This window comes from Canis lupus, chromosome 23 (genome assembly GCF_048164855.1).
Source record: "Canis lupus baileyi chromosome 23, mCanLup2.hap1, whole genome shotgun sequence".
In the NCBI taxonomy this organism is placed as follows: domain Eukaryota; kingdom Metazoa; phylum Chordata; class Mammalia; order Carnivora; family Canidae; genus Canis; species Canis lupus.
The window spans coordinates 25,507,014-25,529,747 of record NC_132860.1 but is presented as its reverse complement, the minus strand read 5'-3'; the positions used below and the strand labels follow the sequence as shown (position 1 = coordinate 25,529,747).

Genomic DNA, 22,734 nt, shown 5'->3' with positions numbered 1-22,734 from the left:
CAGAAATCTGAAGGAAGCTGTGAGAGCAGAGTTCAGGGTGCAACTCACTCTCTTTGCTTAGGGAAGGCTTCACAGAGGAGGTAGTTTTTGACCTGGGCCATCATGGTGAGCCTGGCTTCAAGCAGGTGTGGAAGGGCCTTCTAGGCAAACAGAGAAAGCACACGCTTGTGTATCCAGAGAATGGAGAAGGGTACAATGCAGCAGGATTGCCTGGCTAATGCGGTCTAGCTTCTATGACCCCCCCAATCCCCAGGTCTGGAACTTTTCCCCACTGAGGCACAGAGCACTCAGAGCAGATGGATAATTTGGAGCCCCTTCAAATCAATATTCTCGAAATATTTGTCCAGTATTTATTTGGTGGAAGGAAGGGAGACAACAGATTTAAATCATTGCCTCCTAGTACCAGCCTCTCCCAGGTGTTAGTTTATGCATATCAACTGCCTGGGATCATCAGTGCAGGCCACACCACAAATGAGTCTGCATCAGCTAGGAGGCATTCATTCATTCATTCACTCATTCATTCATTCATTCATTTAGAGAGAGAGCGCACCAGTGAGGTGGGGAGGGGCAGAGGGAGAGGGAGAGAGAGAATTTAAGCAGTCACCATACCCAGCACAGACCCTGAGATCATGACCTGAGCTAAAATTAAAAGTCCAAGGCTCAACTGACTGAGCCACTCAGGCACCCTGGGAGTCTTTTTTATTTTCACAGAAGATCATTTTGTACTTACGTAGATTGCATGTTTACGTTTTACCAACTTTGTCCTTATGGTATCTTAGCTCTCCCCCTACCCTGCCAGGGGTAGGTGCCCCCCACCATAACTTAGCTCTCCCCCTACCACCTCCTCCAGGTTTCCTGTGGTTTGAGTGCAAGGAAGTGTGGATCGAGGGCCTGCGCAGTTACCTCCTGGACTGGTGGAACTTTCTGGACATGGTCATCCTGTCCCTGTACCTGGCAGCCTTCGCGCTGCGCCTCCTTCTGGCTGGGCTTGCCCACGTGCACTGCCGGGATGCCCCTGATGGAGCCACCTGCCACTATTTCACCACAGCTGGTGAGTGCCCCCCAACTCGGTTTGGATCCCCCAGTCCCTTCTCTCCCTGGCCTCTCAGCCTCGGCCTCCATTCCAACCCTGCACAGAGCGAAGTGAGTGGCACACTGAGGACCCCCAGTTCTTGGCGGAGGTACTGTTTGCTGTCACCAGCATGCTCAGCTTCACCCGCCTGGCCTACATCCTGCCGGCCCACGAGTCACTGGGGACTCTGCAGATTTCCATCGGCAAGATGATTGACGACATGATTCGGTGTGTAGTGTCCCTGCTCAGAGCATCCTCCCCTGTGATAGACTCTGCTTGATCTCCTTGTAAAATTCCCTAGCCCTATGCCCCCAACCCCCAGCCCCCAGCCCCTGCTGGCTAATCCATTCTCATCCAAGGCTTTAACTCTGCTGATGATAAATCTTGTCCAGTAGGACTCTCTGACATACTCACTCATCCTTGAACCACATCTCAGTATTTCAGTCCCTCCCTGGGAGACAGTCCCATCCCCAGATTTGATTGCTTCAACTCAGTACCCTTCATTCTCAGGGAAGAGCTCCTGCTTAGGCACCATTTTATTTTATGATTTTTAAAGATTTATGCATTTATAGAGACAGAGTGTGCGCATGTGAGTAGAGGTGGGTGTGGAGTGGGTTGGGAAGGTAGGCAGAGGAAGAGAGGCAGAGAGAGAGGGAGAGAGAATCCTTGAGCAGACTCCCTGCTGAGCACAGAGCCCAACTAGGGGCTCAATCCCAGGACCCTGAGATCATGAGCCCCCAAGCACACCCCTATCCTGGCACCATTTTAAATGGCTTCTCCTTTCCCATCCCTACTTTCTCTATTCTTAATAGTCACCAAATTGAACACTTGTCAAGAGATACTGAGTCTGAAGGGTGTCATCCGATCCCTCTTCCCAGAGCATGACTTCTCCCAAGGTGGAGACCTTCTCTGACTCTTCCCCATCCCACCCCCTGCCAGGTTCATGTTCATCCTCATAATCATCTTGACTGCCTTCCTCTGTGGTCTCAACAACATCTATGTGCCCTACCAGGAGACGGAGAGGCTGGGCAAGTATGCTGGGGCAGAGGCAGCATGGGCAGGTGGAAGTCTGGAGCTTAGGGATCACCTCTGCCTTCCCCTGCTTCTTCATCTATTCACTCATAATTAATCTCTTGTTTGGGCAAAAATTAATTCACTCTCTCGATTCACATTCATTCATTTGTTAACTCATTCATTTACTCACTTTCTTCTCAAACTTATTATTTTAATAATGTCAGTCCTATGAAATAATTCAAAGCACATTGGACACCTATATACCCTTCACCTAGCCCTATCAATTGAAAATGTTTTGCCACATTTTGCTCAATTTTTTGCTCTCCTTATTCTTTTTTTTTTTTTTTCCTTGAAACATTTAAAAATAGGTTGCAAACATCATGACATTTCATCCCTAAATATTTCAGGAGATTTACAGCATAACCACAAAACCATTATCACACTCAAAAGCTTTCTTCTTTCTTTCTTTCTTTTCTTTTCTTTTCTTTCTTTTCTTTTCTTTTCTTTTTTTTTTTTTTAAATAGGTGCTACACCCCACGTGGGGCTTGAACTCACAATCCATGTGCTACCAACTGAGCCAGCCAGATGCCTCCACACTTAAAAAGTTAATATCATGATCCTGGGGTCATGAGTTCAAACCCCACATTGGGCATAGAGCTTACTTCTGAAAAAAAAATTAAGTAAGTAAATAACTTGAAATGAATCCCAAATTATTATTTACTTCACAGTTCTTATTCAAATTTCCCAGTTGCCCCTGCCAAAAAGTCTTTCTAGCTTTTTAAAAATCTGAGATCCAGTCTGGGTCATGTGTTACATTCTGTTGTCATATTAGTCTCCTTTAATCTGCAATATGCCCTCTACCTTTTCTTTTAGCACCTTTGGTGCTACTATATGCTCAATAAATGTTGGCTTACTGAAAGAATGAGTGAGAGCTGAGAAATGACAAGAGTCAGTACGAACTGGGCCTGGGTAGTCCAAGAGCTTCACGGAAGCAGAACACCCTTGGCTGGGTCCTGGAGGATGAGGAGGAGTGTGTGGGGGCAGCACTTAGGCTCTCCTCCCACCCCTCACATCCTATCCTTTGCTCGGCTCTGCGTCCCAGTTTCAACGAGACATTCCAGTTTCTGTTCTGGACTATGTTTGGCATGGAGGAGCACAGCGTTGTAGACATGCCTCAGTTTCTGGTGCCTGAATTCGTGGGCCGGGTCCTCTATGGCATCTTTACCATTGTCATGGTCATTGTGCTGCTCAACATGCTCATCGCCATGATTACCAACTCCTTCCAGAAGATTGAGGTGAGCTGAGGCCAGCTCAAGGCCAGGGAGAAGAAGGGACACAGGGATGAGTCTTAGTAATGCTATCAGTTTCTCCAGACCCAAGTCTGGTGCTCTTTCCACTTCCTGGTTGTGAGGAAGTGTGCGCTGTGGAAAAGTAGGTGGGAACATGAGAAGGCAGAGGGAAGATGGGTGGGGTAGGGGTTGTGGCTGGAGAACAGCCTGGGCAGGAACTGGATGGCAGAGGATGAAAGCTAGTGGGGAGGAAGAGAGGAAAAGGTGTGCCAGGCAGGGGCAGTGTGGGTGGTAGACGGAAAAGGGGAGAAGAAGGTGGTGGGCACACTGCAGAAGGAGAGATGTGGACCCTGGGGAGCTTGAGGCAGACAGGGCTGGCAGGAGGGCTGAGGGCTGGCTACCAAAGTGGCCCTTGCTCAGCCCCTGCCTCCGCCCCAGGACGACGCCGATGTAGAGTGGAAGTTTGCTCGCTCCAAGCTCTACCTGTCCTACTTCCGGGAGGGCCTGACGCTGCCTGTGCCCTTCAACATCCTGCCCTCCCCCAAAGCCCTCTTCTACCTCCTCAGGTGATGACTCAGAGCACTCACCCCCCACCTCCCACGCACCCCGCACTCCACTGTGGAGCTCCACTGGGCTTGTTCCCACCCCCCCACCACTCTACCTCCACCCCCCACCGCCGCCACTTCCTAGGCCCTGGCCCCTGACTAACCCTTGCTGGCCCCTCCGAATCTCTCAGGAAAATTTTCCGCCTCATCTGCTGTTGCTGCTCCTGCTGCAAAAGCAAGAAGCTGGACTATCCGCCAATCCCCACCTTTGTGAGTAATTCATTTGCTAGTCCTGGGTCTTGTCACACCAGGACTTCAACTGTCTTGTCTATACCACCTGTTTGTCTGCACACCCCTAGTCTGTCTTGCCAGTATGTTCCTCAGAAAGCCATTTCCCAAGTCCTCCTCTCGCTTCTGGCTGCCTTTCCCTGTTCCTGGCTCTTGCCATTTCCTAGATTTCCAATCATGGGTCACCCAGCTTCAACAGAAATCCATACTGTGCTGCTCCCAAGCCACAGGCACCCTATTTGGCTCAGACCTGTCCTGCAGCCTTAAGCAGCTGCTTGAGCACCTGCTGAGCCAGAGAAGGATCTGGAAACCCCTACTCTCCCCTACCAATCCTTTTCAGTATTGCATTTTTATTACTATTTTTACACAATCTTTTTGCCATCAAAAAGAAAAAAGCTCCAGATTTCAGACAAACCTCTTTGCCTTAAACTGAGCCAAGACACAGTTGAATGTTTTTGGTTTCTTTTTTTAATGTTAGACACCTGATGGCTCAGTGGTTGAGCATCTGCCTTCAGCTCAGGGCATGATCCTGTGGTCCTAAGATCGAGTCCCTCTGCCTGTGTCTCTGCCTCTCTCTGTGTCTCTCATGAATAAATACAATCTTTATAAATAAATTAATTAATTTTAAAAATGTTAAGAATCCAAGGGAAGAATGCCATCACAAACTGGGAAGTTAAACAGCTGATAGAGACGAGAGGAGAGAGGAGGCTGAGCTTCCTTACCTCTTGGTATCTGCTCCCTGACCCAGGCTAGGCATGGGAGCCCCATCCTATTTCAGGCCAGTGTTATGGCCAAGTCTGTAGGAAGTTCTCTCCATTCCCTTTAAAACTTGTTATCTGGGGGCACCTGGGTAGTTCAGACTGTTAAGTGTCTGCCTTCGGCTCAGGTCATGATCACAGGGTCCTAGGATTGGGCCCCGAGTCAGGCTTCCTGTTCAGTGGGGAATAGGCTTCCCCTTCTCCCTCTGGCCTTCCCCCTCTGCTTGCGCTCTCTCTCTTGCTCATGCCCTCTCTCTCTCTCAAATAAATAGATAAAATATTTTGAAAAACAAAACAAAACAAAATACAACACTTGCTATCTGAGGATCTCTCCAAGCCAGAGACTCCAGGCCAGTCTGAGGGGGCCCCAGGTCAACTCTGGAGCTCTGAGGTCCCTGGATCCCCAGGTAAGGAAGGCCTTCCCTGATTGGCCGATAGTTTGTTCAACAAACCCTTACCGAGCACACCCATACTGGCAATAAAGATCTGCATAGCAGTGGTCTCTGAAGGTGCTGCCTGTCTAGAGTAGCAGGAGGAAATGGATAGTAATTGCACCACAGGACAAGCCCATGAATGAGAGAAGCACAGGGAGCACAGGGGACAAGCCCCAGATCCAGACTCAGGAGTCAGGGAGCTTCCCAGAGCCCTTGAGAACAGAACAGAACCCTGCAGGGTATACAGGAGGCTGATGGGCAGATACAGTGGAGATGGGAGTTCTAGGCACAAAAACCTGCATGTACTCAGCATGGGGCAAACAGGAGGCTTATAATCAACTAAACGCCCAGAGTTCCCAGTTCCTACCACTCCCTGGCTCCGGGCGATCCTATGTGGATGCCTCCTTCACCGTCATGGACCTCTGACTCCAAATTCTGGAACTATCACCTTTTCCCTTGGTCACTTCCTATTCCTGTCCAGGCTGCCTGGTGCCTCTTCACAGACCATCTGTCAGGGAGGCTCCACTCTAGGGTGAGACTCTACTTCTCCACCTGAGGCTGTACCCAATTCTCTGGGCCTGTGCCCAGTCCTAGAGGGGCAGAGCTACTGTGTCCTGCTGGATCCCCTGACACTAGCCAGCTAGGATGTCCCCCACTGGAGTCCCACCCTCCTCCCAGCTGCCCCCACCTCACTAGCCTGTTCTTTGGTGACCCAGTCGGATGTCCCTGACCACCTACCCTGCATCCTCAGGAAATGGCCTCCCTATGTTCTTATTCCTTATTTTATACAAGGAAAATGCTTTATAGACTCTGTAATTGTAAGAGGCCTATAATTCTCTCTCATATTTCTGCCTGCCCCAGCTTGGTCAATCCCATCTTTCCCCTGAAAATATTTAATAAAATACCTTGCTTTTTTTTATGAGTAAATATGCTAACTATAAAATATTTAGAGAGAAGAGGGCAGCCCAGGTGGCTCGGTTTAGCACCGCCTTCAGCCCAGGGCCTGATCCTGGAGACCCGGGATCGAGTCCCACATCGGGCTCCCTGCATGGAGCCTGCTTCTCCCTCTGCCTATGTCTCTGCCTCTCTCTCTCTCTCTCTCTCTCTCTGTCTCTCATGAATAAATAAATAAAATCTTAAAAAATATATTTAAAGAGAAGACAAAACTATATACAAATAATTATTTCCTAGGCATTTAGAGAGCCCCTACTCTATGCCAGGGAAGTACTAACCTGGGAAGTAGGCATTGCTACTATTTCTGTATTAAATTTGGATACCCTCAGGCCTGAAGGAATTAACTTACCTGAGGCGCACAGCTGTTAAGTGACTGAGCTAGAATTTGAGCCTCTATCTTCCCAGTCTTGTGCTTTGCCTACTACACCTCTGTTCTCTCCCACAGTCTGCCCCATCTACATGGGCCCTGCTTGCCCTCTTGGTACTGTCCTGGGGTCTACGGCCGGACCCCAAATCAATCATTCCAATTTGCCTGATGATTTCCAAGTAGACACCTCTCCACATCCTCTAGTTTCCCCCTCTGCAGCCTTTGAAGGGCAAGGTTAACCTGGACCAACTCAAGAAAACCAAGGTGGGGTTGGTGGCAGGAGAGAGAACTCAATAGTGCCAGACTCAACATTTTTGTCTCTGCCCCCACCTTTCTGCTCTGCACCCCCACACACACCACACCCCCAGTTCTTTTATACTCAGCCTTTGCTCAGCTTCTGCCTCCTTCTGCCTTCCAGGACTGCACCAGTTTCTAGCTATGTGGCCTTCAGGGAGAGACTTAGCCTCCATCCTTTATCATCTGGGGAGAGAGTGTAGTGATTACAAAATGACTGAAGGGATAGAGTCCTTCTCACCCTCTGGTCTTCCCATCTCAGGCCAATCCCGGGGCAGGGGCAGGGCCTGGGGAGGGAGAGCACAGATCCTACCGCCTCCGAGTCATCAAGGCCCTGGTACAGCGCTACATAGAGACTGCCCAGCGGGAGTTTGAGGAGACCCGACGGAAAGGTTAGTGGCTCACCCCCAAGCCTTCCCCATGCATTGCGGGAATAAATACCCAGGCTCACACCCTGCAGTGTGGCCCTCCTACTCAATGACTCTCTGAGCCATTCTGACATTTATTCCACTCATTTCATTCACTCCTTCCTTCGTGTGTTCGTTAACTCATCCATTGGCTCACTCTCTTAACTCATTACTCATTCATTTGCTCATTCACTAATTCACTCATTCAATCTACATTCATTGCCACATCCCCTTTGTTCCAGCCTCATTTTGGAGGGAGGGGGCACTGGGTAGAGCAGAGACTCGGGGGAAGTTTTCCGTCTGGTGAGAAAGAGAAACCATCTTTGTAAGCAGATAGTACTTAGGAGAGACCCAGATTGCAATGGGAGCCCCAGGGAGATGGAGAGCCTATTGTTTTGAGAGGCTCATGGGAAGGTAGAAGGAGAGAGGACCAGAGTTGGAGAAAGCAGAGGTGTAATTCAAACTGGGCCCTGAGCATGGGTAGATGGGAATAGGGCTGACAAGGACAGAGACACAAATCTCTACCCATTAAAAATGTTCCCATCCCTGTGATTCCTGATCCCTTCTCTGGCCCACAAGACTTTCCTTCTTGATATCTCCTAAACTCACGACCACCCCAGTCCCACTCAGATTCGTCTGCTCCAGACTCTGCCTATCCTGACCCCCAGCCCATGAGCCAGTCTCTCACTCCCTCTGGCCTGCAGGCAGGATGTCCCCTGGGATTCTGTTGAGGGAAGTGGTTCAGGGCTGGCTCATCTTCTGAGGGACCACCCCATCAGCATTTTGTCCCCCACCCCAGACCTTGGCAACAGACTCACAGAGCTGACGAAGACAGTGTCTCGCCTGCAAAGTGATGTGGCTGGTGTGCGGAGGACCCTGGCAGAGGGAGGGACGTCCTGGCCACCTGAAGGTGCCAGCATCCTCAGTCGCTACATCACCCGAGTGCGTAACAGCTTCCAGAACCTGGGCCCTCCCATCCCCGAAACCCCAGAGCTGACAGAGCCAGGGATCGTGGAGACTCCAGCTTCTGGAGAGTCTGGCCCTTCCTCCCCAGCTCACGTGTTAGTGCACAGGGAGCAGGAATCAGAGGCGGCTGGGGACCTGCCCCAGAAGGAAGATTTGGGAATCAAGGAGGGGTCCTGATGCAGTGGGAGGGTCCCTTCTGTTGCTTGGTAGAGCAGCCTAGGTGGGTGAGGATAGGTGTCACTCAGTAGAAGCCTATGCTGCTTTACTTGCCTCAATAAAGTTTCTGTTCTGGATGTCAGATGCCTCCAGAATGTGTGAGAATCTCTGTCTCTCCATGTTTTGAGGTTCCCCTTCCCTCACCCCTAAAATGGACTCTTGTGAGAGCAGGACAGAGAGAAAGGTCTTGCTCTGGGGTCCCAGGTATCTCAGGCTTAGGCTCCTACTTTGAGTTAGAATCTTTAGTCAAAAGAGTTCTGGACTGGGAGGCAGGGAGCCTGGTTTCAATACTAACTCTTTGACCCTAAGCAAGTTGCTTCCCTCCTTAGCTTTGCATTCCTCTTCTGAGAAATGGGCTGATGAATCCATCTGTCCTCTTTCCTTCCTTCCTTCCTTCCTTTGGGGAGTTTGTGAGGAATCTCTGGCTGTTAAAGCTTCTGGGTTTGCAAGTTGTGGTATGTGACAGGGGTCTGCACAGGAGACCATGTCTAGGAGTGATCAAGAAGTCATCCTTTTAGTTCTTCTGTCTCTGAGTCTCCCAAAGCCAAAGCAGGGTAAATGGTCTAGTCTCATGGAATAAACCAATCAAACCAATGAAATTTGATGTCACCACACTGCAATACTGTTTAATTGAGTGGCCATCATAGTACCACCCTTGCTTGTCCCAGGGAGTCCCTACCACATAGCAGAACTCCCTCCACCCTGCCATGGCCTCAGATCCCCCCATATCCTGATTGGATAGAGAGATGACTGGGTAGGTCCCCATCCCTGGGGAAATGGCTGCTAGGGCTGGGTCCGAAACCACGTTCCCACTTTGAGGCCGTTCTAGGCCTTCTTCTTCATATGAAGGTCACGAGTTCCTAGGACTCCTAAGTGACAGACACTGGGCTTTCATGGCCCAGCTCCTGAGAGCTGGAAGCCCCCGGGGGCCAAGAGCAGGGTCTTCCAGGAAAGCAGAGAGAAGTCCTTCTTGGAGGTGGAGTCCGGGTGCCCTCCTGCTGGAGAGAAAAAAGAAGGTGAAGGGTCAGCTGAGCCAGGGGGAGTTGAAGCAGGTGAGGAAGGGGCAGGAAGATACTCACTTGGTACAGACACACACCTCCGCCTCTTCTCCCCTGCAACAGACAGCACGGTGAGGCCTTGGGGTAGATAGCTCCTCACACTCCAAGCTTCCCTTCCCTCCAGGCCCTGGCGTGGGCCATTCCCCTTCTCAATCCAGCTTTCCCTTCTAGCTCTAACTTTCCTTCTTCTCTCTCCCCTGGGAAATCTCCCGCAGATTCCCTATCCATCCCTACTCCCACCCCAGCCCCAGCGGCTCCTGCAGCCTGTCCCTGCCTCAGCACTTGGGTATGGTGTATATATGTTGTGTCAAGCCCACTTAGTCCAAGGCCTCCTGAGACCTGAAGCAGCTCCCCTATTACTTTCCTCTGCTTTTCAACCTTCTTAACCAGGTTCTTTTGGTCAATTAGACTGTTCAGCAGATAGAACCTTTTGAGAACACTAACAGAATCACCTGAGGGTGTTCATAGAGCCAGAAAACACTTATAAGACCTTCTACGAGGGGCTCCTGGGTGTTTCAGACGGTTAAGCGTCTGTCTTTGGCTCCGGTCATGATCTCATGGTCCTGGGATCGAGGCCCACATAAGGCTCCCTGCTCAGCGCGGAGAGTCTGCTTCTCCTTCTCCTTCCCCTAGCTCATGCTCTCTTTCTTTCAATAAATAAATAAAATCTTAAAAAAAAAAAAAAAAAAGGCCTCCTAAGAGTTGAGAACCCAAGTCATAGAGAACAGTCATCCCAACTTCCCCACTGACCACGTGGGTCTCCTGGTCTCTCCCACCCTGCTGGTCCTGCTTCCCTCATGCATGGCTCACCACCCAGATAGGCGCAGTTAAAGTGACTGCAGGTCTGATTATAGCTCCAGAGGGTCACCAGGCTCCGGGCTCCATCCTGGGAGAACCTGGTGACCAAGAAGACTTCATGTGGAGGGATCAGCACCTCGCGCTCCTCAGGAAAGACAGACAAGGCCTGGATAGGGGCCCCAAAGCAAGTCCTTAGAGAGAAGAAGGTGGCGTTGCCAAATCTGCGGGCCACTGCCTCATCCAGGGAGCTGGAAGCAAACTGGCCCAAGCGGACAGAGTCCCCAAGCCTCTTGGGTTCAAAGTGAAGAGTGCCCACACCTCGGAACACCACCTCCCCAGGTCCCCGGCTGCAGCCTCCACTGCCCTGCAGCAGCTGCAGGGCCCGGGTGAGGTAGAAATGCAGAGCCTTGAAGGGAAAGTGCCTCATGTAGGACTCCCGGGAGCCACCACCTGTCCGCACAGCCTGGTTCAGCTCCCAGTACAAAGTGTTAGATGAGTTGGTATAGACCATGATGGCGATTCCATGCTGGGCTTTGAAGCCAGGGGGCAGGGTGAGCCCTTGGCGCTTGTGCTCCCAGGCCCCCCGGGCTGCCTCCCAGGACTCTCGCAGCAGGGCATGGCGGGCCATCTCCTCCTTCAGCAGAGGGCCTGCTTTCTCTTCCATCTCCTCTGTGCAGCCCACATAAGCATCATCGAAAGTGTCTGGAGCCAGGCCCAGGGGCAGGATGGGAACAGCCTGGGCCTATGGATGTAGGAAAGAGAGGAGCCACATAGGAAAGGGCAGAAGTTCAGAGCACTGGACAGAGAACACTGGACTGGTGGCAGATCAATCCAGAAACACAGTATCTCGTTTCCATGACCAAATATCCAGTGTATGTCATTTGGCAAGAGCTCAAGAGCTTAAATAGCACAGCTGCCGGAGTCAGACAGCCGTGGATTCAAATCATGACTTCTCCACCTACTAGCTATGGGATCTCAGGCAAGTCTCTTAACTTTTCTGAGCTTGAGGTTCTCCATGTATAAACTGAGGATACTTCCAACCTCACAGGAATATTGCGAGGGCAGCATGTACAACGTGAAGGGGTCATTTTGTCCTTAGAGAGTTCCTACACCTGGTAGGAAGTGGGGTTAGCTGACTTCCAAACACTGTTCTGGCTCTAAGACTCAGTATGCAGGTGATACACAAATCTACAGCCAACGTCCAGTGACCTGACCAGGTCTCCATCCTTAGGTTCACTTGCCCCTTCATGCCACCACACCCAGACAGTGTCAGCTCTGAGACTCCTGAGTCCTCTCTCCTGCTTTCGCAGCCCATACTCCCAAGCATGGGGTGGGGCTGTGGAGGAGGTCAAGCTCTGGTCTGGGAGGGCCTGCAGGAGGGCAGCACACAGGTAGCCAGAGCCGGTTTCCCTGGGCTGAGCCTGTGGTGGCAGACAGGGAGTGAGGAGGAACAATATGAAGGAAGGAGGACCCTAAGGGGACCAGTGGATGGAGGCAGAGGTTCTGGGAGAGAGAATGGGAACTTGGGGCTCCCTGCAGGGGAGAGAAGAAGAGGATTAAGAGGACTGGTATCCTAGAAGAGGGTCCCTGGGAGAAATTTTTGAGGAGTCAGCCCCCCAGTCCACCTCTTTTGGGTCTGCACCTGACCTGTTCCCTTTGTGGCAGAAGGTTCTCCCAGTTACCTGCCAGAGGGCATGGAAGCCGAGGTAGCTAAGAGCCATCAGCAGAGCCGCCAGCATCATTCCTGGGGGAGACTCAGGAGGGCGAGGTCCAGATGAAGAGGGCACCAGCGGCGATGGGCTGGGGGACAGAGATCAGGGTCCCTTCCTCTGGGGTGTGAAGGGTCCCAGTCCGGGACGCGGCCCAAGCAGGTGTGGGCGGGGCCAAGGGCGGGCCTAAGGGAGTGGGCGGGGTTTTAGATTTTATCGTACCCCCCCAACCCCAAGGCTCGGCTCCCCAGGTTTCCCACTAGCCCCCATGCTGCGCCTTCTGCTCCGGGACCGTCTTGCGATGGTAAAGGTGGAGCACTAGCTTGGCTCGGCCCGGAGAGGGGAGGGGGCGGGAGCCAGGGACCCACCTGGAAGTTGCTGGGGTGACAGCGGGAAGGAGCACTGAGGGCACGGGCGGCGGGGGGCTAAGTCCCGGCGGGCGCTGCGCTGTCCCGGGAGTGCAGCCGATCCACAAAGTCCCGCGGCTAACTATAGCCCCCGCGGCGGTAACCCGACACCTCTCTTCTGCAACAACGGACACGGGGTAGGGGAACGCGAGCGGCGCGGGAAGGGGCCGAGGGGCGCACCTCCCCTGCCCTACTGCCACCTCTCTGCAGAATCCGCTGTGGCTCGGAGCGGGACCAGGCTTAGAGGAGGGACTCGTGACGCTCGGCCTCTCCCTCTAGCGGCCCCGACCTGGCCGTGCCCCAGCTCTCAGACCACTAGGCCGGGGAGGCCCACGAGGGTCCCCCCCACCAAGAACTCTCCGCTGGGGCACTCGCCGATTTGCATGAAATTTGCATAAGGCCCACTCATGGGGCACGTGTGGTCCAGCATCTGGGCGGCACCCACCCGTCCCCTTCCCTTCTGTAGGGCTGGACCAGATGCAGAGCTGTCTCACATCCTCAGGGGCCAGCCCCGCTCCCTCCCCAGACCCTCTCTCTCTGGATCTCTTAGACCCAGGTGACCCCATGTTTATAAACACTAGCCTTTCCCCTCCCCTGCTGCGGGCCTGTCTATAAATAACCTGGCTCTGAGTTTTGGATGCTAATCAGAGGTAATGGGAGAAGGGGCCAGCTGAGAAATCAGTAAGCAGCTCTGGGGACAGCTTTCTGGCAGCCTGAGCCTGAGGGTTATTCCCAAAATGGTCAGGGATTTGGGGGGTCCCAAAAAGAGATGCTTCTTGCTGCTTGCTGGGGCTGAGGTGGGCGTAGAAGGCTAGACTTTCCTCAGGGCCTCCATCCTGATCTGGCTCATTCGTTTAGCCCCATCTGCACCGCCCCATTCCCGCAGGTTGCCAGTCAAATGAAGAATTTCCTTCTTCTAAAATCCTTTCTCCAAAAATCCTTCCTATATACCAAAAAAGACAAACTGTGTGTCTGGGCTTGGAGAAATGCAGCAAGGCAGGTGGGAAAAGTGTCTTCCCAAAAAACCAGAGCGTTTGTCAGGCAGACACACAGCTTCTAGACAAGTACTCTTGTCCCCCTCCAGTGAGATGGACCATCCCGAAGTTCACCTAGGTTAGAAACATCAGTTTCTCTACTGTTCCCCATTACTGTGAAAAACCAAATCTTGCCTATTTATCCTGACTGCCTGTCTCCATGGAGGACCCTGAGCACTCGCAGTTGCTGGAACAGAAGATACTGTCTGGGACAGCTAGGCCTGCTGAAACAAGTCTACCGGGATCAGGGTTTGTCCTCTCCCCACATGGAAGTGCTTCTCCCAACCGAAATGCGGAAATCCAAGAAAGGCCCCAGGAGATGGAGTCACATTTAGTCATTGAGCAGGGGCCTTGAGCGAGGCAGAAAGTCCTCCAAGATCACATAGCAAATCAGTGCTGGCCAGACCCAGCCTCCTTAATCTGGAATTTTCTCCTTGCACGTTAGGAGAGTCTCCATGCTCACATAAGACAAACACAAAGTGCAAAGATACTGAGGACAGGGCTGCTGCACAAAGGACCAGACCCAGTGGGGAGGCAGTTGTTCTAGCCTGGATCCTCGATGTCTCAGCCCACTTTCTCTCTGGCTTCTGGGCTTCCCTTTTTTATGGGAGGTACACGGGCCCAGGGCAGACTGGGCAGAGGCTAGCGTTCCCAAGCCTTCAGGAGACATCCAGAAATAGATGGGGGAGTGTCACATTTCTGAGCAGCTGTGTGGATACAAGGGGTGGGAGAACTGACAGTATAAAGGAGAAACCTGCCTTCCCCCTCCCCTGGTGGTCATCACTGGAGACCAACACCAGCTTCCCTGGAGAAAACCTAGGTAAGGGGCACACCACCCTCCTCCTGGGTACAGGGCAGGGAAAGACTTTTTTAAAGGGGAATTTTGGGGTATTTTTTTAAGAAAGATTTTATTTATTCATTTGAGAAAGAGAGAGAGCCTGAGCAGAGGGAGGGGTAGAGGGAGAAGCAGACTCCCTGCTGAGCAGGGAGCCTGACACCCCAGGATCATGATCTGAGCTGAAGGCCACCCAGGCACCTGAAATCTGGAGTATTGGTGGAATTCTAGGAGTCGATAGGAACAGTTTCAGGGAAACTTTTATCTTAGTCTGTTCAGGCTGCTATAAACCACCACAGACTGAATAACTTATAAACAACAGACATTTATTTATCATAGTTCTGGAGGCTGAAAGTCTGAGGTTGGGGTGCCAGCATGGTTGGGTGAAGGCCCTCTTTCTGGCTCATAGCCAATACCTTTTCACAATGTCCTCACGTGGGGGCAGGGGCTAGGGAATTTTGTGGGGTCTCTTTTATAAGAACAGTAATCTCATTCACGAGGGCTCTGCCCTCATGAACTAATTATGTCCTAAAGGCCCCACCTTCTGAAGCCATCAGAGCAGGCATTAGGATTTCAACATATGAATTTTGGGTGGACACCAACATACAGACCATAGCATCTTTGATGGAGATATTTAGGATATCTGGGAGGCTTGGGGGCATTGGGAAATTTGGGGGTTCCTGGAGTCAAAACCCCAGAAGGGAATGTTCAGTGAGGGTCTGGATGAGGAGAAACTGACAGGTGTCCCGACAGGATGAGGAAAAAAACAGAGGGCAGGTAGGATAGAAGTGGCTGCCCAGTGCCTCCATCTCCTCACCTCCCGTAATGTCCTCATCGCTCAGGTCCCACCCTATTCCCCCTCAACGCTGCTCACCAAAGTCATCCATCAACTTGCTCTGCAGTGGCCTACACTGTCAGCTGTACCCAGAAAGTCTCTCAGACTCTCAGCAAACATTCCAGGAGGCCTCATTTGTGCCTGGCTGGGGCTCAGCTCTGAGTTTTTTGGGGGCTATCTTTTGTTCAAAGTGACCCATTCTGTGTCCCAGCCCTGAAGGAACTCACAAGCCAGGACAGGAGATAGACACAGAAGGGCAACACAGTATGATGAGGACAGTGACAGAGGAAAGCACTGGGTGATGTAAGACCACAGAGAAGTTGGACGGCTCCCTGGAGAAGGTGACCCCTGAGCTCAGTCTTGAAAAGTGGGTAGTAGGATGAGGGCATCCCCAGCAGATGGCAATGCGTGCAGAGCCACAGGGAAGGAAGCAGTGATGCCTCACCTGGGAGCTTTGTTCTGTCTTGAAGAAGCCAAGCGTGGGGCAGGGGGGAGGGCACAGGGCTGCAAAGATCATGGAGGGCTAGGTCACAGAGCACCTCCAATGCCAACTTGAGGAGGCTCTGTCCTGAGGCCACGGAGGAAAGTTGTGTTTTGTTGTGTTTTTTTTTTCCCTTTCTAGATGTGTTCTCATCTCTTCCCTCATATATATATTTTTAAAAATTGAAAAAAAGAAAAGAACCAGAGGGGATTATGGAGCAGGGACACTTAGCCTGAGAACGACTGGGGGCAGAGACACAAGCACCTGAAACTCCTATAACACGGTGTGAAAGTGCATATATCCATTTTCTGAGGAGAGGCTTCAGCTTTCATCAGATTTCCGAAGATAAAGAACCGCTGTTTTGCCATTTGTGAAAGGAAATTGGAAATACCTGTGATTCTGCTTATATGTGCATAGGGTATCTTTAGAAGGATACACAGAAAATGGGAATGTTAGTTGCCTCTGGGGAGACAAGGAAAGGACATAGAGAGAGAAAGGTGTTTCACTGCATGCCTTTCGGACTATTTACATTTTGAACAATGAAAATGTATTTACCTGTAGAAAATTAAAACTTTAAAATGGTAAAGATTAAAGTTAAGGTTGATCTTATTAGTGAGCAGAGATGTGAATTAAAAAATAGATACCATCTGTGCCCACCAGGTAAGTGAAAGTTAAAAACAGACCATGATAGCCAGCACTGGCAAAGATGTAGAGGAAAGGGCCCTCTCATTCACTATTGTGGAAGGGCAAACCAGTGCCCCTGGGTGGCAGTTTGGCAGTGCCAAATAAACAATTATTATAGCCTTTAAACATCATATAACTTCTGGATATCTTTCCTATAAAAATATGCACACAAATAGACAAAGATTTCTATACCAGGATGTTCAGTGAAGTATTATGTGTAATATTAAAAATGTCAAAAAATGGGCACGTGGGTGGCTCAATGATTGAGCATCTGCCTTTGGCTCAGGTCATGATCCCAGGGTCTGGGGATCGAGTCCCATATCAGGCTCCCAGCAGGAAGCCTGCTTCTCCCTCTGCCTGGGTCTCTGCCTCTCTGTGTGTGTGTGTTTCATGAATAAATAAAATCTTTTTTTTTATGTAAAAAAATTAGGAAAAAAATCTGGGTGCATGCATATTTACATATTAAATTATTTGCACGTGCACCTAAAATGGTCCTACAGGATACTATTATTATGGTAATAGCAGCACAAGTATGAGAGAGGGAGGGCTCGGAGGGAGAAAGAAGACAGGGACTTGGACTCTATGATTCATTTTTTTTTCCACTATAAGCATATGCATTACTTGGTAATAAAAGAAACAGAAAAAAATAAGAAGCAGTGCTGATTTAAAAACCATCTGTTCCAATCCTGACCCAAAGCTGGGACTCCGCCTTCTTGGAGCATCACTCCCTACCCCATCCTCCCCTATCTCCCAGGCCCTCTCCCTCACCACCTGGGAGTCTATACTATCACTGTCCTGGACACAGTTGAGGGCTTAGGAGAGGAGGGCTCAGTTCTCAGCAGGACTTCGGGAGGAGAGGATGGCTGGATCCTGTCCCTGGAGAACTGCCATGGCCCCACCAGCTGGCCAGTCCTGGATCTGTTCCAGCCTCACATCCCCCATTGGGTGAAGCCCAAACCTCTCACCATGACAGTCGAGACCTTTCAAGACTGGCCCCAGTCTTTCCAACATTCCCACACTGCAAGCTCTGCCATGCTGGACACAAGGTCTTTCACTTTTTACATCCAATACATTTGCTCCTCTTATTTCTGCTGTTCTAGGTAGGCTCTTTCCCACCCCAAATCCCACTCCTCTCCCAATCTCCACTAATCGAAGCCTTATTTTCCTATTCATCCTGAAAGATCCTATTCAGATAACACCTCCTCCAGGAAGTCTCCCAAGATCCTTCTGGCAAGAAAGGTCCTCTCCCGAGCATTCATTTCTTTCTTTCCTTCTTTCTTTCTTTTTTAAGGATTATTTATTTGTGAGAGAGAGAGAGAGAGAGAGCATGAGCGCGGAGGAGGAGGCAGGGGGACAGGGAGAAGTAGCAGACTCCCTGCTGAGCAGGGAGCCTGATGCAGGGCTCAATCCCAGGACTCTGGGATCATGACCTGAGCCAAAAGCAGATGTACGACCAACTGAGCCACCCAGGTGCCGTGAGCCTTCATTTTTATGCTGTGACTCTGTGCCAGGCACTGGGAGTGGCACAGACCAGGTGTCAATTAATGTTTTATTTTTTTTTTTAATTTTTTAAATTTATTTATGATAGTCACAGAGAGAGAGAGAGAGAGAGAGGCAGAGACATAGGCAGAGGGAGAAGCAGGCTCCATGCACCGGGAGCCCAACGTGGGATTTGATCCTGGGTCTCCAGGATCGCGCCCTGGGCCAAAGGCAGGCGCTAAACCGCTGCACCACCCAGGGATCCCTAATTAATGTTTTAAATTGTACAGGTAACATTCCCATTTTCTAGATGAAGAAACTGAGACCCACAGAGAGACAGTGACTTGTCCAGGGCTACCTCCAACATGCAGACTCCTCCCCTGATGTCTCTGCTGCTTGTGTCTGTGGGCCTCATGGAAGCCCTTCAGGTATGGTCACCCTCCACCGTGCCCACGCCAGCAGGGAGCTGCTTTGTTGGCTTCTTCTGAACACTGGGAGGAGAAGCCGTGGGAGTAGAGGGCGACTGTCTCCACTGCCGCTCGCCCAGCAGAGGGGCCAGCCCCAGACCCACTAGTGGTCCCGATCCCCTCCCCCGCCAGGTGTGTCTGGGACCCTCGGGGTCCTCATCTAGTTGGACAAATTTGATGACAGGCTCCCACTCTCCCGAGGCTCAATCCCTCAGTCCTGACTGCCCCGTCTCCCTCAGGCCCAGGGCCACCCCATCACCCGTCGAGACCTGTTCGCTCAGGAAATGCCCCTGGACATGGCCCCAGCCTCCTTCGATGACCAGTACGCTGGCTGCGCGGCAGCCATGACGGCCGCTCTCCCCGACCTCAACCAAACGGAGTTCCAGGCCAACAAGGTGTACGCCGACAGCTGGGCGCTGGCAAGCAGCCAGTGGCGGCACCGCCAGGCCTGGGGCCCGGAGTGGGGCCCGAGGCCCACCCGGCTGCCCGCACGGCCCCCCGGCTTCCGCGACGAGCACGGGGTGGCCCTCCTGGCCTACACAGCCCACAGCCCCCTGCACAAGGAGTTCAACGCGGCCGTGCGCGAGGCGGGCCGCTCCAGAGCCCACTACCTCAACCACTTCTCCTTCAAGACACTCCATTTCCTGCTGACGGAGGCCCTACAGCTGCTGGGCAGGGGCCAGCGTTCACCCCAGTGCCACCAGGTGTTCCGAGGGGTGCATGGCCTGCGCTTCCGGCCAGCCGGACCCGGGGCCACCGTAAGGCTGGGGGGGTTTGCATCTGCATCCCTGCAGAACGTCGCAGCCCAGCAGTTTGGGGAGGATACCTTCTTCGGCATCTGGACTTGCCTTGGGGCACCTATCAAGGGCTATTCCTTCTTCCCCGGGGAGGAGGAGGTGCTGATCCCCCCCTTCGAGACCTTCCAGGTGATCAATGCCAGTAGACCAGCCCAGGGCCCCACCCGCATCTACCTCCGGGCCCTGGGCAAGCGCAGCACGTACAACTGTGAATACATTAAAGGTGAGCATGGAGTGTGCCCCACGCAGAAGACAGGCTTCCCCGCATTTCCAGCAGGTCCATATACAAATTCGACAAACAGATGAACAGTGAGGGGGACCCAGTCCTATCCTCTGCCCCTCTACCCTTTGCATCTAAGAGGAGACAATCTTCTGAGGTAGCAGGACCCTTGTCCTTGGAGGTCCCTAAGCCAGGGCTGGCCACTTACCTGCCGGGAGGCCGAAGAGGGTTTCCTGACTGAAGCAGGTGGCCATTTGAGGGCCAAACAGAATTGGTCAGGCTTTTCTCCCAGCTGGAAGTTAGAAGGCAACTAATTTATGGCCACAGCACTGACATCCAGACCATTGTTGCCAGGTACGAGTAAGAGCCCCAAACTCAGTTTCCAAGAGGAACACGTGTATCTGGCTGAATGGAAATCCTGTGCTGCCGTGTATACTGACTGGGGGTGTCAGGGGGGTGGGAAGACAGCAGTTGGGTGTTGTGCCCCAAAGTTCCACTTCAGGCAGTCACAGGCTTCAGATACTCTTCCTGTCTATCCCCCAGGACCGGCCAGAGGTGGAATCCTGAAGACAGGCCCAGGTTCTTAATCTCTGAAAGGGCTGTGGCCCGCTGGTCCTGGCTGAGTGACTCCCAGGGGCTTGCGAGGTCCATTTTGCACAATTAGAGGCAGGTTGTTGGCTGGAACTGTGGACTGCATCTAAAATGGGAGATGGTCCAGTGTGGCTTCCATTCCCACTTGGACAGCATCATGAGTGCGCAGGAATTGGCAGAAGGCGAGAAGACATGCAAAGTACATCAACTAGTGCCTCCTTGGCTGTGACAAGGCATAGGAGAGGGAGAGGGCTGGCTCCCTTCTAGCTCTGCAGCTCATGGGTCAAGTCAAATGCAGGTAAGGGAGGTCCTACCATAAGGAAGCAGAGTTAGGAGAAAATGTACCAGCTTGTCCTAGAGTAAGCCGGGGATGGACCACAGGGTTCTGGGGCTCCTTCCTGTCCTGAGAGCTACTGACCCTTTGATTCTTTTCTGTTTCTTCCCTACAGACAAGCAGTGTAAGTCTAGGCCCTGCCGTCTGGATAACTCAGGTAAGAGCTGCAAGTCTATGTGGGGCTCAGCTGAAGGATAAGTAGGCTGCCCTTGGGTTGGACTCCTCTCCTGGATGCATGTTCCCCTTGAAAGGAAAACAACCCCCTTTTCATCAAAACAAGTAAATCGTCTGAAGCAGAACCCCTATAGGACATATGTGTGTGTATGGGGCAGTGGTCAGCAAGCTGACACACCTGCCTGCCAGTCTGGGGCTGCCCCCTCCCTCACAGGAGGCCACTAATCAGGCCCTAGAGAGATCCAGGGTATCCTGGGGGGACAGAGGGAAGGGTCACTCCCACAGTCCTCCCTGGGTCTTTTTCAGCTGCAGAACCCACTGTCTCTATTACTGCCCTCAGGGCTCCTTAGACCACCTTCCAAGGTCAAGGTCAGGCCTTGGGTGCTGGAGACCTGCGCTCTCATCCAGACTCTACCAACTCTCTCTGTGACCAAGTCAATCCCTCTCTGGCCTCAGTTTTCCTATCTGTATAATAAGCATATTAGACTAGATGAGCCCCAGGTGCCTTTCAGCTGTGACTCTTTTCTTTCCTTGAATATCCTACTTATCTGGGCCTTTCTGGGCCACACTTCTCCAGGTGGGGACAGGCTTTTCCAGGGGAACCAACTGGAATAGGGCCATTCTCAGGGAATAATGGCTTTCTCCACTCCTCCCCCTTAGGCCCCTCCTCCTTGCCCCAGGGCTCTGTGAACAGTGGGCAGGCAGGCACCCTGGGCTCCACTTAGTTCCCACCATTCTCCATGACATAGTACCACTCAGAGTTCCAGGCACATGATGCCATGAATCCTCACCATGATCCAGGAGTGTGGGTACTGTCATCACCCCTATTCTACAGATGAGGGAACCAAGACCCAGAGAGATAAAGCAACCACCCTACACACACAGCTAGTAAGGGGTAGGGTCCAAACAGCCAAATTCTGAACCACCACACCACCTGGTCCCCACCACTCCCCAGACACCATCTTGTTTTGTTCTCATTGTACAATAAACTATTGGAAGGGGGAAGAACAGGGAGTATTATCCTCATTATACAGGAAAGGGAGACCCAGAGACAGAAGTGACTTGCCTAAGGTGACAGAATGAGTCAGTGGCAGAGCCAGTGTCAGAATCCAGATCTCCAGCCTCCAACCAGCCTGAGTTCTGGTAATGTAATTTCAAGCACTGGACACGTTTAGGATCCACCCCTACCCCTGGACAACCAGCAATCAGGGGTTGGGCAGAGGGGCAACGATGAGCATCACTAGAGCCCACTCACACCTCCTCTCATTGTTCACCCCACCCTGCAATGCCTCCTTTGTGTCAGCGGAGGCAGGGGCACAGACCCTCCTAGTAACCTCTGGAAGGCGAACAGGGGGCTCTTTCATCTGCCTGCCCTCCTCCCTGAATTCTTGCTCCTCATCTCTGGCTCCCATTGTTTGTCAGTGTTTGCAGCTCACTCTGCTCATTCCTCTTCATCCTGTTCCTTTGTGTACCGGATTTTAGCCCGAAACCTCTCTCTCTGGCTCTGTTTTTCCTGCAGCCATGGGTCAAGGCCCCCCTTCTGCAGTCTGGTCCCTCCTACTGCCGCTCTGGTTTCTTGCCGGGGGAACCTTTCCATAGAGACCAGCCTCCCACGATCCATCCAACACTGAACAGCTCTGCCTTCCCAACACGCTGCCTTGATCGTCGAACACGGTGATGCCAGCCTCCTGTGTGCTTTAAGGACAGCCAGGATCCATGGTAACTCCCTCTGCAGGGAACACTGGGACTTCCTCTGGCAGCTGCCAGGTTTGCTAATGAAGAAATAAAGGACTTCGGGGACTGAGCCTTACCCAAAACTCTGAGAGTGAGACACTGAATAGAGGCAGGGGTCTCTAGGGCAGGCAACAACTCACTTGGAGACTGAAGATTAAACTAGTTTGGGGAGGGCCTGGGGAGGAAAGCCCTTGGCCATGGTATTTGCTGGTGTTACTCAAATGCCTCACACGTGCCCCTGGAAAGTTCCTGTTCAGTCTTCTAGGAAGCCCACTCTGACCTCTCCCTCCTGGCTGGGCAAGGGGCCCTGCCTCTTTGCTCCCATAGGTCTCGGGGAGGGGGGTTCTCTACACCAGGTGCCCATGTAAGTCTTCCATGTCAGACTGTGAGCTCTTGAGGGCAGGGAATGGGTCTAAAGCACAGAGGCAGCGCCAGAAAACATGTGAAAGTCAGAAATACAGAAAGTCAGAAAGGAACAAATACTCTGTGAACG

The 22,734-nt window shown here is 52.0% G+C and overlaps 3 protein-coding genes across 6 annotated transcripts in view; 2 read left to right on the top strand and 1 right to left on the bottom strand.

Moving 5' to 3' along the window:
* The window catches only part of XNDC1N (XRCC1 N-terminal domain containing 1, N-terminal like), a 38,862-nt gene extending 30,181 nt beyond the window's left edge, over positions 1 to 8,681 (top strand). Inside the window, exons 17-24 of the mRNA XM_072794410.1 lie at positions 851 to 1,051; positions 1,138 to 1,300; positions 2,012 to 2,104; positions 3,189 to 3,381; positions 3,814 to 3,941; positions 4,112 to 4,190; positions 7,278 to 7,407; positions 8,222 to 8,681. Of these exons, the coding sequence (XP_072650511.1) occupies positions 851 to 1,051; positions 1,138 to 1,300; positions 2,012 to 2,104; positions 3,189 to 3,381; positions 3,814 to 3,941; positions 4,112 to 4,190; positions 7,278 to 7,407; positions 8,222 to 8,565 (1,331 nt within the window). The 3' untranslated portion in view covers positions 8,566 to 8,681. The remainder of the gene's footprint in view (positions 1 to 850; positions 1,052 to 1,137; positions 1,301 to 2,011; positions 2,105 to 3,188; positions 3,382 to 3,813; positions 3,942 to 4,111; positions 4,191 to 7,277; positions 7,408 to 8,221) is intronic.
* A 522-nt stretch (positions 8,682 to 9,203) lies between these two features.
* Positions 9,204 to 14,337, bottom strand: ART5 (ADP-ribosyltransferase 5). 3 transcript variants are annotated; one of them, XM_072794416.1, is made up of 5 exons: positions 12,538 to 14,337; positions 12,143 to 12,355; positions 10,473 to 11,202; positions 9,684 to 9,716; positions 9,204 to 9,602 (listed from the first exon to the last, which is right to left on the bottom strand). In XM_072794416.1, the coding sequence occupies exons 2-5, from the start codon at positions 12,200 to 12,202 to the stop codon at positions 9,496 to 9,498; spliced, it is 930 nt and encodes a 309-aa protein (XP_072650517.1). In that variant the 5' UTR covers positions 12,203 to 12,355; positions 12,538 to 14,337; the 3' UTR covers positions 9,204 to 9,495. The 3 variants fall into 3 exon arrangements, with proteins under 3 accessions (XP_072650517.1, XP_072650518.1, XP_072650516.1); XM_072794417.1 differs by having other exon boundaries at positions 9,204 to 9,599; positions 12,538 to 14,336; XM_072794415.1 differs by having other exon boundaries at positions 12,143 to 12,260; positions 12,538 to 14,329.
* On the top strand, positions 14,303 to 22,320 carry ART1 (ADP-ribosyltransferase 1). 2 transcript variants are annotated; one of them, XM_072794413.1, is made up of 5 exons: positions 14,303 to 14,430; positions 18,215 to 18,352; positions 18,631 to 19,411; positions 20,449 to 20,490; positions 22,027 to 22,320. In XM_072794413.1, the coding sequence occupies exons 2-5, from the start codon at positions 18,290 to 18,292 to the stop codon at positions 22,104 to 22,106; spliced, it is 966 nt and encodes a 321-aa protein (XP_072650514.1). In that variant the 5' UTR covers positions 14,303 to 14,430; positions 18,215 to 18,289; the 3' UTR covers positions 22,107 to 22,320. The 2 variants fall into 2 exon arrangements, with proteins under 2 accessions (XP_072650514.1, XP_072650515.1); XM_072794414.1 differs by having other exon boundaries at positions 14,310 to 14,430; positions 18,235 to 18,352.
* The last annotated feature ends 414 nt before the right edge of the window (positions 22,321 to 22,734 follow it).

Bases quoted from the DNA above. Each gene is read 5' to 3' on its own strand.
- ART5 (XM_072794416.1), bottom strand. From the start codon at position 12,202: ATGATGCTGGCGGCTCTGCTGATGGCTCTTAGCTACCTCGGCTTCCAT. The intron at 11,203-12,142 runs GTAACTGGGAGA...CTACATCCATAG, and splicing joins GCTTCCATGCCCTCTGGCAG to GCCCAGGCTGTTCCCATCCT. The intron at 9,717-10,472 runs GTGAGCCATGCA...TGTCTGTTGCAG, and splicing joins TAACTGCGCCTATCTGGGTG to GGGAGAAGAGGCGGAGGTGT.
- ART1 (XM_072794413.1), top strand. From the start codon at position 18,290: ATGCAGACTCCTCCCCTGATGTCTCTGCTGCTTGTGTCTGTGGGCCTC. The intron at 18,353-18,630 runs GTATGGTCACCC...CGTCTCCCTCAG, and splicing joins GCCTCATGGAAGCCCTTCAG to GCCCAGGGCCACCCCATCAC. The intron at 20,491-22,026 runs GTAAGAGCTGCA...TTTTTCCTGCAG, and splicing joins CTGCCGTCTGGATAACTCAG to CCATGGGTCAAGGCCCCCCT.